The sequence below is a fragment of the Acomys russatus genome, chromosome 12 (genome assembly GCF_903995435.1).
Source record: "Acomys russatus chromosome 12, mAcoRus1.1, whole genome shotgun sequence".
NCBI classification, from domain to species: domain Eukaryota; kingdom Metazoa; phylum Chordata; class Mammalia; order Rodentia; family Muridae; genus Acomys; species Acomys russatus.
In genome coordinates, this window is record NC_067148.1 from 59141398 (window position 1) to 59154123 (window position 12726).

A 12726-nucleotide genomic window follows, 5' to 3' on the forward strand; every position below is an offset into this window, starting at 1 on the left:
AAAGGCTCTTACCTGCATAAGTACAACGCTGATGCCACATCTAGCCTAGCTTTCTTTATGCTTAGTAGGCGCCATCTAAGTAGTCAATAACTACGCCCTTAGCAAGTGACAACCACTTATTCCTTCGAGGGAACCTCAGACCTTGGATTATCTGTGTTTGAAGTAATCTAGGAGCTGCTGGGGTTAACACCGAAGCACTGGGTGTTCTGAACCAACTTAAGCGTGAACCCACAGGAGGTTGTTCCTACGTCACAGAGGGAGCTGGACTAGCTCAGGGAGTGGGCACACCCCGCACACAGATGTAGGATATATAGAGCTTCAGCTCTGATGTTAAACCGGAGGTCAGCATACTTTCTGTCAAGAGCAAGGTAGTAGTCTAAGCTTTAAGCCCTGTGGTCCTTGTTACAGCTCCGTGACCTGTCAGGCATGAAGGCAACCACAGACAAGAATGAGAGCAAGCGCAGCTGTGCTCTGATCAGACCTTTTCATGTGCATCATATGATGTTGTGCATGCCGCATTGTCTAAATAATAACATGCAATCTGCAAACTATGAAATATGAATTCCATATTATATTCCCATACATTGAAATGTTACCTTTTTTTTTTTTTTTTTTTTTTTACATTTTTCAGCTGTTTTTTCTTCTGTGGTATTTGTTTGTTTTGGGACGAGATCTCATTATGTAGCTTAGGCTGGCCTGGAATTTGCTATGTAGATCAAGCTGACCTCAAACTCAGAGATATGCCTGCCTCTGCCTCCCAAGTGCTGGGACTAAATGTGTGTGCCACTTTCTCTGGCCTTTAAAAAAAAAATGCCTAAAAATATAAAAATCATCAGTGCTTTGTGGTCATACACAAAAAGGCAACTGGCCAGATTTAGCCCAGCCACCGTGGTGTGCTGACCCATGGGTCAAACTAGCAATGGTCCTGTGTGCATGGCTGACTGAGCTGAAGCACCCTTCTGTACCAGGTTCAAGGGCGCCATGATGGGCCCACAGCAGACAGTGTCTCCTGGAGTGCAGACTTTGGTTACGGAAACAAGTTTATAGTGCTCATTGTCCGGTTAGTCCCTAGTCACTACACAAGGATGGTGAACCCTTTCCTGTTGAATATGCTCGGTTTTAAGAGTTTCATTTCATGAAAGAAAGCTGCAGGACCAGTGAACGGTAGAGATTATTACCCAGTGGCCTTTTGTTTTTATTCCAGTGTAAGTGCTTTCACTTTCGTGCGCCCTTATTTTCAGAAACGAAACAAACATGGGCGAGTAGAGAATTCCACATCTATTTTTCCTGATAGGAAACTCCTGCTCCTTGAGAAAAGTACCAACAGTGTACCTCTGAGGAACAGTCTGCCACTGCATCCCATTTCCTCACGACTGTTTTTATCTACTCCTAAACCAGTTTGTAGGTATATGTTTGACAAAAGGGATCTTTACAAAGTGAGGTAGGGTGCACCGCACATCATAGTGACCTCTGCAAAAGTCCAAAGAAAGAAGAAAAATGCTAGAAACAGACACACACAAGGACATGTATAAATGTCTACATATCCGTGCATCTTAGAGGGATCAGACCCCTCAGTTGTTGGCTGTGTGACATCAGCGGTGCCAGGCAGACAGTTATAGGGGCTCACGTGCAACCTCTACCCTCAGAGCACTTAGATTACTGTACGAGGGAATTCCCCATAACAGAAGATCAAAAGCACCTTTTAAGCTGTAGATTCTCAACTTGATTAAAGAAAACTCAAATCAAATTGCTCTATTTTTTCAATCAGTACCTTCAGAATGCCAGGTTGCCAGGTGTGATGTTGGCATAAGCACCATTGACGGGTTGACTATTGATGTCCTAGGTGAAAGTTTCATGCTACCAATTCAGAATAGGCCCCAAAAGTCACATCTATGGTCACCCCATTCTCAAAACATAACTCTAGCCAACAGCTGCAGACATGAACGCACTCAGCGGCTCACAGCTGAGGAAAGACTCCTTGGCACACAAACTTGAAATGCTTCTTGTGACACTTTTGATCTGGTTTCTAGTCAGTAGGCATGTTCACCTCTCAAGCTTCTACCACAGGGCAGGTCCTGAGTGTGCCCTGGGAGCAGGGCAGGCCCTGAGTGTGCCCTGGGAGCAGGGCAGGCCCTGAGTGTGCCCTGAGAGCAAGGCAGGCCCCTGAGTGTGCCCTGGGAGCAAGGCAGGGCTTGTTAGGGCGACGATCCCATTGGAACAACAGCATTTACAGCGTGGGATAGGGAGAGCCAGGACAAACTTTCATACAGACTGCACAGTCAAGTAGGCTAGAAACGAGGGTTCAAGGTTTTGTAAGTTTGGACTAACAAACTTAAATGTCAAGTAAAATTGACTGTATTTATTGCTTTTCTAAATTTAAGTGTATTATTTTGCCAACTTTATGTTAGAATGTCTAGGAGGAAGGAGAGGAGAAATGTTATTAATTTCAAGATTTTGGGTGTAAAATGTGCAACCTTAGTTCTGGTTTCTCTTCAGACCACAGAAGTCCTTTGCCTTTTTTATTTAAGAGGAGCACCTTCATTTGTGATGCATTACTAAATTCTTAGGTAGAAAATAAAGCTTATCAAGTAACACCACACCACAAATACACCTAACAAGATCCTTCCAGTGTGATTGGATTTCAGTTAAAAGTTCACTTAATCCGCTGGAGTCAGCAGGCTCACTGGCCTCCCTTTGAAGTCAAAGAAGCTCCAAGGGGTGCTGCCCAGTCCAGCCACTGCTACAAAGTCCAATTGTGTTGGTAACAAGAAGCCAGACAACAGACCAAATGTGCCTGTGGTGACTTCCTTAGACAGCTGTTAGTTAAAGAAACCTACAGACAGAGCAGGCTAGAACTATTTAGTGTAAATTTGGTGGTGCCTGAAAAGACTTTTTTCCCTTGATGTTTGATACTTTTAAACAGTACCTGTTCTAGATTGCATCGCGCCAACAATGGAGGTAGAGGCCAGGTGAGCCAGATCAGATAGGAGACAAGAGAGACCTGGCCTAGCAGGGCATCCGGAGGTCAACCAGTTGGCAGTGCAGCTTGTAGACATTCTCACTAGAGAAACAGAGCAGCAGGCAGGAGAATCAGGTGACACCAAGCCGGGCCTCAAGTGAGATTCGGGCACAAACACTTCCCCAGAGAAAAAATGAGTTGGGTATTCAGTTAACAGGCAGTGTGCCTTTGCAGCCCTAGTGTCTGAAAAGTGACCCAGGACCCGTAAGACCCTGAGAAGGCAAATGTGGGCAAGGAGCCTCATAGTGGAGACTTAAGGGATTCTGAGGCAGGAGGCTGACTCTGAAAGATGAGCTCCACTGGCTAATTCAGAAAACTGCTCTTGTGCCTGCTCCCTAACTGTCCCTTTGACCCCCAGCATACCAGTTCTCAGTGGTGGCAACTATCCGACATAAACTTAAAAGGCAGAGAGATGATTTACCTCATGGTTTGAGAGGTTTTAGTCTACTGTGGCAGGGAGGACATGATGGAGCAGCTAACATCCTAACAGACAGGAAACAGGGAGCAAGGAAGGGACTGGAGACCATCCATCTTCAGTGACATCCATGCTTACCACAGGCCCCACCTCCCAAAGGAATACCACAGGTGTCACCAGAGGAGCCTAAGGGGAACAATTCACTTAAACAGTAACAACTACCATGTTTTGAGCAGCGTGACTCTTGTTCATCCTGGGCATCTTGTGATTCACATGTGACTGTGAAGGATGAGCTGGCAAGGTGGGTCCAGTGGAGGCCACAGGGGAAAGGTCAGTCACCGAGACGAAAGGTCAGTCAAGTGTGATGAGTACGTTACAGCTCAGTGGTACCTGCCACTGATCACAGCAGCACGCCTCTGTTTAAGTTGTCTGTTCCTCTTTGTAGTTTTTTAAAAAACCATACACATGTTATATTTGTGCACATATACACACGGAGCAAGACAAATAAAGCATAATTTATTGCTCATGTGAAATACTGTAAAATTGTATCTTGTTATGGGATCGGCAGGAGAGTAAACATCTCACTGAGATTTAATCTTTTACATTATTCTTTGACGTACTTATTCTTTAGAAAAGTGAAAAGTGGGATAGAATCAGTAAAATTTCAGGAACTTTATGTTCTCCCTGATCATTTCTTGGCCAGTTCTCACACCGAGTGTCTGAGGACCACGGCAACACCGCCTGTGAGATCACAACTTCTCTTCTTCTTAAAGATTTATTTTTAATTATTTGTTTGTGATGTGTGTGAGTGTGTGTGTGTGTGTAAGTGTGTCTGTGTGTGCCTCTGTGTGTGTGTGTGTGTGAGTGTGAGAGAGAGAGAGAGACAAGGAGGATGCACAGCTGTCTGAAGTCTGGAGAACCTGTTGGATCTCCCGGAGCTGGAGTTATGTCAGTGTGAGCTGCCTGTTATAGGTGTTGGGAACAAAACTCGGGTCCTCTACAAGGGGACTCATAGTCACCGAGCCACCTCTGCAGCCCCAGGACAACTTTGTCAATCACAGTGCCCTCCTTCCCTCTTCCCCCCTCCCTTATTCCTCAGAAAACAGAAAAAGGGAGCCCCACCCATCCACCCCAGCTCATCAATTCAGACCAGGGCTGAGCACATCCAGGACAACTTTTAAAACATTGTCAGACCGAATTAATATTTCATTTTTTCTTTACCCAAATCTGGTGTGCCAAGTGAATATTCATGTTCTTAAACAGATTCAAAAGTTGTTTCTGAAAAACCCTGAGTCATTGAGAACTTTGATTCCCTTTCCCACCCCGACTTCACGGGAGTGCATGACCTTTCACCTAGATGAGACCATCGCAGGAGCCTTTTGTTTTGACAGCAGAACAGGCTTGGGTCTAACTGTAAGCTGACGTAGGACAGCGCCTTTATTTCACTGCCTGTTTAGTGGAGTATTAATGTCATGCATAAGCCTTAGTACACGCTCCAATGAAATATATATTACAATTTTAAATTATGTTTTCAGTCCAGCACCTGGATCATGTCGATACGTATAGAAAATGGGATAGACAAAGTTTCTGCCTATACAGAATTTAACCCAATTCTCAATAAATTAAAGACTCAGGGCAATTTTTTTTTTTTTTTTGGAAAATGAAAATGCAACTAAATAGTCATCTTCCTCCCTGTTATAGCTTTCTTTGAATGCTGACCCTAAACCTGCTTGCTTTTGCCTAGTCATCTTAATAAGCTTTTATTTTTAAACCTTAGGGCCCAACTAGTTCCAAGTGTTTTTATTTGTTCTCTTTATTGTCCATTTATCGAAATAAATTGACTACCATTATATGTACATTGAAGAACTGGTCACACTGTCTTTTTACATTCTACACTGTTACCATGTGACAGTCTGACATAACTGACCAACAAGAGTTTCATAGACAAGGAAAATGCTGACTCAGCAACTAATTCCTTATCACTGTCTGCCCTAGAGCCACTTAGTTTAAAGTTAAATCTGAATCTGAAACAAAGAATCACTGCGTTCTTTTCTTGAAGCATAAAATATCACATTTCTTAGTTTAGATCTCAGTTGTAAGGTAATGAGGTTAGACACACACAGGATCACTGGAGGTTTAAAATAGTATATTTGAAGGGAAATATAGAAAGGAAAACAGCATCTTTTTTTTCACTTCATATCTTATAACAGATCACCAGTTACATTATACAAATTAATTTCCACACTACTTTAATGGGTGAGTTCTGTATTCTCTCAACCCTTGTGAGACAGAGTATCCGCTAAGCAGGGCCATTAACCCTGGCCTGAATTTGATCCTCAGCACCACAAAATAAGTGAATAAATAGTTTGGTTTTTAAGTATCCAACTGTTCTCCTTATCTGAGAGGTCACTGCTAAATCATCAATCCCTTAATTTTCTTTTTTTTTCCCCCTTAATTTTCATTTTAAGACTCCATGAAATTCTGTTTGAAAAGATTATATGTTTCAATAAATACTTTTTGGTACAATGTACTAAACCTTAGTTGCTTCTGTCTATGGTTCTGAGCCATAATCACCAACCTTATTTGTTGCACAGGGTTGCAGTGTGGTGATACTTTTACTGGTGAGAAGGAATTTGTTTGTTTTTTCTATCTTCTTTCTGGTTGTTTTCTGTTCTTAACCTGATTACCAGGAGTGGCTTCTTCTCTATTTGTGAAGCTTAGTTGCCTTCAGAAATAACCAGGTAGGTTTGTCAGAACTGCCACTGGTGAAATATTGACAGATTCCATCCCCGCTGTGAACAGGACGTTCAAAAATGGACTTTGGCACATGGGCACTGTCTCTTAGAGAGCTGTGGTTTTTTATTTCTTGGTTTGGGGTAAGGTTCCAAGTGGGTGAGGCTCTACAGTACAAAGGTTGTCTACCTAACAGAGAGACGGGTGAAGCTAATAGAACTGCTTATATGCTTTCTGTTTTGTGATTATTTGTATAAAAGTCTAGTCTTCAGCTTGAGTGGGGAAATTAAGACATACAAATATGCTAACGTAGTAACATAGACATACAAATACACCGAGTGAGTATTCCCACAGTGACTACCTGGGCGCAGACATTCTCCACCAGCAGCCATTGCCTAAGTTCCAGTCAGCACACTGGTTGAGGAGTCCATAACAACTGGGTGTGAGGATTGGTCGTGTGGTCTCAGGCACAGAGTAAGACAGCGCCTGACACTTCACAAGGACCACGCAGCAGATGGGTCGCCTGAGGAACAACCGGGCATTTAGCTGATTGTTATTTTAGGTTACCAGTAAGTCAAGTGTGATAACCGCCTGTTAAAAATGAGACGGAGAAAGTCTGCTAGAACTCCCGTTCTCTCTGCTCTGTGCATGTGTCAGCAAACAGCTTTCTGGATGTCTGTACAGATATGGAAGTGAAAGCTTGCATTGTCACCAGGAAGAACACAAATTACATCAGCAATATCTTCAGTTACTCATGGTCTGGGCTCAGTTTCCGCTTGAGCATCCCCTAGCAAGACTTGGCACCCCCACCCACTGATGGTTACAGTGGACAGTACCAAGAATGATGGGCTTTAATGATACTGCCTAGAGACAAAACAGCACTCCTCTGGGGGCATCCATAGGAAAGTTTCTTTCTTTCTTTCTTTTTCTTCCTTCCTTTCCTTCCTTCCTTTTTCCCAAGAAAGGGTTTCTCTGTGTAGTCTTGGCTGTCCTGTCCAGGCCATCCTCGAACTCACAATGATCTGCCTGCCTCTGCCTCCCTGAGTGCTGGTACTAAAGTCGTGCACCACCACCCCCAGCTGGAAAGTTTTCTAATACTCTGAAAAAGAATAAAACAATATCATTATGAAGCTAAATGTAAGTTTTCTAATATATCAAGACTAAGTTTAGGCAGATGATTGAGTTTGCATAAATCGAGCACAATTTGCTTCTTTCAAGCTGGATTTGGCAATAGATGTGCTGCTGTAAAGACTTTAAGCTGTCGCACTTGATGCCAGTGTAATTCGCTAAGGTCCTCCAAATAAAATTATTATTATTTTTTTTTTTTTTTGGTTTTTTTTTTTTTGGTTTTTTCGAGACAGGGTTTCTCTGTGTGGCCTTGGTCATCCTGGACTCACTTTGTAGACCAGGCTGGCCTCGAACTCACAGCGATCCGCCTGCCTCTGCCTCCAGAGTGCTGGGATTAAAGGCGTGCGCCACCACGCCCGGCTCAAAATTATTTTCTTTTAAAATACAGGAATCAATATTCTTGGAACACATAGGATATTTTGAAATTTATCTCCACTTAAATTTTCATGTGGCTCTATAATAATCCTCTCTAGTTTCTGTTATTTCTAACCTAAAGCGACATCTTCAGATTGATGAGGTTACAGGGAAGTGGAGAATGTTCCTGCACGTTCTTCCTCTGAAAAGGACTTACAGTCAGTTTTGAGGGGTGGTGCACGCCTTTAGTCCCAGCACCTGGGAGGCAGAGGCAGGCGGATCTCTGTGAGTTCGAGGCCAGCCTGGTCTACAAAGTGAGTTCCAGGACAGCCAGGGCTACACAGAGAAACCCTGTCTCAAAAAACAAACAAACAAACAAATGCAAACAAACAAACAAACTTACAACTTTGAGTGAGAGAATGTAAGCAATGCTTATTCTTTCTAGTTTCTCTTGGAAATTTCTCTTAAGTTTATTTCTACTAGATACAGGATTTAGTGAAGCAAAAGTCACGAATCTGCTTTTCCTTTGCCCAAGACTTCTTGGTCAGTAATGACAATCGAGTCCACTTCCTGACTTTGGCATCCTTTCAGTCACTTTTTCCTCATTCTGGGCAGGCAAAGCTGGTGTTGATTCTACACAGGAAACACGATGTATTCATTTAATCCCATGTTGCTGTGTGGATGCTGAACTGCAGAGAACCCCTGGTGCAGGCTCAGTGCCCTGCTCTAAGACTGAAGAAAGGCAACACGGGAGCTTTTAATCGTCTTGTTCCTACCACAAGCCCCAACTGCCTCCTTTATGATCTTCTAGGCACCAAGGAGGTCGTTGTACAGGTGGATGATGATGGCGTCATTTCCTTGAACTTTGAATGTGATCAGATGACTCCCAAATCAGAATTCGTCTGGTCCAAAGACTACATACCCACTGAAGACTCGCCGCGAGTCGAAGTTGAGAGCAAAGGCAATAAGTAAGGAGTGTCTCTGTCCTAACAAAACAACCTAACTATAAACTTCTCTTCTGGTTTGTTCAATTAGCATTTAAGTAGTTGGTCGATCTCAGATGGCACCATGACTGGTAATGGAGCTATCCAAAATGAGAACACACAGCGAGCTAGAGCATTGATTGTTCATCGACTCACACGTGCTCCAGCCAGGGATGCCACAGAAAGCCCGTCCCCGAAGGCACGGGCACCGCACAGGGAGATAACTGCGGCTACCATCAGTTCTGAGGAGACAAGTGTAGGACTGGCATAGAAACACCAGAGTCGCCTGCAGTACATTTTGCCCTATAGGAGAAAAACTTAGACTCTCCAGCAAGGGCTAATCAGAAAAACACCTTTTGTAGATGCGCATTGTATGTGCAGCGTTGCTTGGAGATGGGACATTCACCCCTGTGCCCCCACCATCCTTCAAGAAGTCAAGAATGTCTTCCTAGTAGAAATGGCGTTCAACCCGAGACTGCAAGAGCTAGCAAGCCTTAGCTCACTGGGGGTAGGCGGGCACAGGTGCTCCACATGAAGGGAGAGTCATGTATAGGGGATCAGAAAAGGAGTGGCAGACCCACAGACCATGCGCAGTATCATTTCTAAGAAAAGGATTTTGTTTTGAAGGACAAAAATGGCCTTCAAAGATCTCGGGCCAGAGGACTTGGGCACCTACTCGTGTGATGTAACAGACACTGACGGGATAGCATCGAGCTACCTGATAGATGAGGAAGGTGAGTCTAAACCAGGCCACCCCAAGTCTGATGGGGATTTAGTCCCAGCCACTGTCACGTGACATTTGCTTTGGTGGGTAAAGGTCTGTCCTCTGCTTTTTCCATACAGAAATGAAGCGTCTGCTTGCCCTCAGCCAGGAGCACAAGTTCCCGAGTAAGTACCCTGCGCAGTCACAGGTGTTGGCGGTTCTACCAGAGTTCGGCTTCTGTAATAGAACAGACGACAGGATTAGAAGAGAGGTTTAAAGCCGATGGCACAGTCCTTGTAGTCTTAGTTACTTTACCCGATGGCACAGTCCGTGTAGTCTTAGTTACTTTGGAGGCAGAGACAGGAGAAAGGCCGGTTCACATCCTGCATGGACTACAGAGTTCACGGCCAGACCTAGAAAACTTAACAAGACCCCATATTGACCTAAGAGTTAAAAAAAAAAAAAAAAAAAAAAAAGAGCTGGAGATAGAGCAGGAGAGTCCCAAGTTCACCATCTACTCTGGGCTACATGGTGAAACGTGCCAAAGGGAAGAAAGGAGGGATCGAGGAGGCATGGGAAGAGGGAGGGAGGAAAGAGAGATGGGGGGAGGCTTTGGCTATCCACCACAAGCCAGGAGCCACAGAAGCACTCTCTGGAGATGACACTTCTCTTTGTCATTTTTCTCCAGAAGTGCCAAGATACTAACAGAAAAATATCCTCCAGGGGGCTGTAGTTGTAGAATGCATTTAAAGCAGGCACAGATCCCTGGATTCCATTCACAGCGCCACATAAAACCAGACGTGATGGCACACACCTGTTAACCAAGCACTTAGTGGCAGAATTCAAGGTCATCCTGGGCTATATAGCAAAATAGGAAGTTAGAGGCCAGCCTGGGCTACCTGGAACTATGTCTAAAGAGAAAGCAAACAAGCAAGAAAAAGAGAAGGGGGCAGGAGGAAAGAGAAATGTCCTGGGATTAGGTTTGTGTCTTTTGAACATGATCGTTTATATGTTTTAGGCAAAGCTGTAATGTTGGCACATAATGGAAGACTCAGAGCGCTAACAAAGACAATCTAGAGACAAGGTTTTATACTCTCACACTCTTGGAAAATGGGGTAAAAGGCCTCAGTCGGAAGAAGAGCCCTTCTGAACTATTTACAAGCCCTTAGACAAAGCACCTTCCATATAAAAGATTAAGCTTCACCACCAACACCCAGTAGGAGAGAGAGAAGCCTGAAATAACACTCCAAAGGCTCCGCCTCTGGCCTGGGAGCCTCTCTCACCTGTCGGCCACAGCAGGGGCCCCTCCAGGGGAACACCCTGTAGCGCTTGAGAAGGTGTATTGGGAAGTAGTAGATGCACCCCCCTTTTAAATTAAGATTCCTCAATGCTTTATGTATTTTTCCTTTGTGACTATGGAGTTTCAGGGGCTCCCAGCCCATGGCGCTAATTTCAGCTGTGTGCTTATCCACCATAAAACTGGAGAACATTATTGTTCATGATAAAGTTAATTTTGAAAGCTATATGGAAGATTGGAGGCCTCCTGGGGGTGCCCTTCGCTCTGTGGCTCTGAGTGCATCATTCCCCTTCTCCTGGGCTCTGGTTTCTTATTCTGGGATGGCAATTGTGGTAGTTCTTAGGCCCGATAAGAGGCCGTCTCTAAGGTACCTGTTTACATCCTCTACTGAAGCCTGGTAGAAGTGGAAAAGAAGCACCAAGCTCACGTGTCCAGGCAGCAGCTTCTCCACCAATATTTACATTTATGTTAAGAGATTTTGGTGAGAGAAGCCAAGGCCGCTGCTAAGTTCACGTCACCTGGGCCTCCCCCAGTTTACTGGCCATATGGACTTGGAGACAGTACAGTGAAGGGAGTCGTCGTAAGCGACTCATGTTGCTGACATCTACACTGAGATGTTTCATCTCTCTTAAGCCTAAGGGCTGTAATGGTTACACCAGCTCTGACAGTGTGGTTGGCACAAAGGAGGAGCCCAAGGACACGTTTTAAACTCCGAGTGTGAATATCGTATCCCAAACACAGGGATGTTTTACTTAGACCCTTGAAACAGCATTTTACATAGGACAGTTCACTAAAGGAACATTTCAGAGAGCTGCCAACAGGGTCAAAGTAGTGTGTCTAACTTCTCAACTCACATCCACTTCCTTTTGGTCAAAAAACACATTCATTAAGTCATCTTCTTGAGATTTATAAAGTTTTAAATGTCGTTTTCATTGAATGTAAATTTTAAAAATTCTGCTCCTTTGTTCTTTAACACAGTAAATTCTCCTCTGTAACGCCATTTTCAAAATTATTTTGAAAGCCAGTAAGCATATGCCTTCAATCTACAAATAATATGTTTGCTAGAACAAATAAACTGCCAGAGAGGGCAATTTGGAGCTGAGAAAAGGAAAAGACTAAAAGGAAAATTATAGATGTGAAAACTGAAAATAATATGGCCTGCTTTGCCGTTATTAACACCACATTGCAGGGTGGCAGGTCAGCTTGTCTGAGTACAGAAGAGGCAGCATGGCCAGCACCCTGCAGCAGGGCTCCGCATTTGTAGGCATTTGCTGTTTTCCCACCCACACAAATAACACACACACAAGCCCACACCCACAAATACAGACACACGTCAATGTGCTTCTAGCTTTCAACACTTTATATGTTATAATTACAGGGTATTGTTAAAGCAACTGCAGGAAAAAACGGATTCCAAAACGTTAATAGCTGACACTTACAGAGCACTTATCACTCCAGGCCTTTCCCAGGGCATTTAGCTGGAGTGTGTCATTTGAGCATACATGATCCAGAAAGGGCCTGCACTGTGGTGGTTTGATTGCAGATGTCAAGACTACGAGGCCAGGGGAGCTAGTAATCAGAGCCCCTAGTGCTGTTCTCACGCTGTTCACGGTGGTCTGTGCTCCTCTAGACAGTGCCTTGTGACTTGGGGCAGACAGAGGACACCAAAGGCCAGTCCCTCCCTCCCTTCGCGGACCTCTGCGTTGTCACTCCAAGTCACGTCACCCGTATATTAGGACCGCCACGAAGCAATCCCCAAGACTTCACTAGAAGATGCTTTTTCAAGCCGGGCGTGGTGGCGCACGCCTTTAATCCCAGCACTCGGGAGGCAGAGGCAGGCGGATCGCTGTGAGTTCGAGGCCAGCCTGGTCTACAAAGCGAGTCCATGATGGCCAAGGCTACACAGAGAAACCCTGTCTCGAAAGACCAAAAAAAAAAAAAAAAAAAAAAAAAGAAGAAGAAGATGCTTTTTCTATTCTCAAGACTTACTTATAGCGAGGGCTAGCCTGCAGCAAGGGTTAGCCTCTGGCCTTGGCAACTGGGACAAAGAGCAGCACTGCGTGGCTGTGGGCTTAGCTCTGATGGCATGACTCT

The 12726-nt window shown here is 44.4% G+C and overlaps 1 protein-coding gene across 2 annotated transcripts in view; it reads left to right on the plus strand.

Annotated features, from left to right (window-relative positions):
* LOC127196634 (myomesin-1) overlaps positions 1 to 12726 on the plus strand; it is a 166541-nt gene that overhangs the window by 130772 nt on the left and 23043 nt on the right. For both annotated transcript variants that reach the window (XM_051154495.1, XM_051154496.1), the window contains 3 exons: positions 8461 to 8617; positions 9260 to 9366; positions 9476 to 9520. In XM_051154495.1, the coding sequence (XP_051010452.1) occupies positions 8461 to 8617; positions 9260 to 9366; positions 9476 to 9520 (309 nt within the window). The remainder of the gene's footprint in view (positions 1 to 8460; positions 8618 to 9259; positions 9367 to 9475; positions 9521 to 12726) is intronic.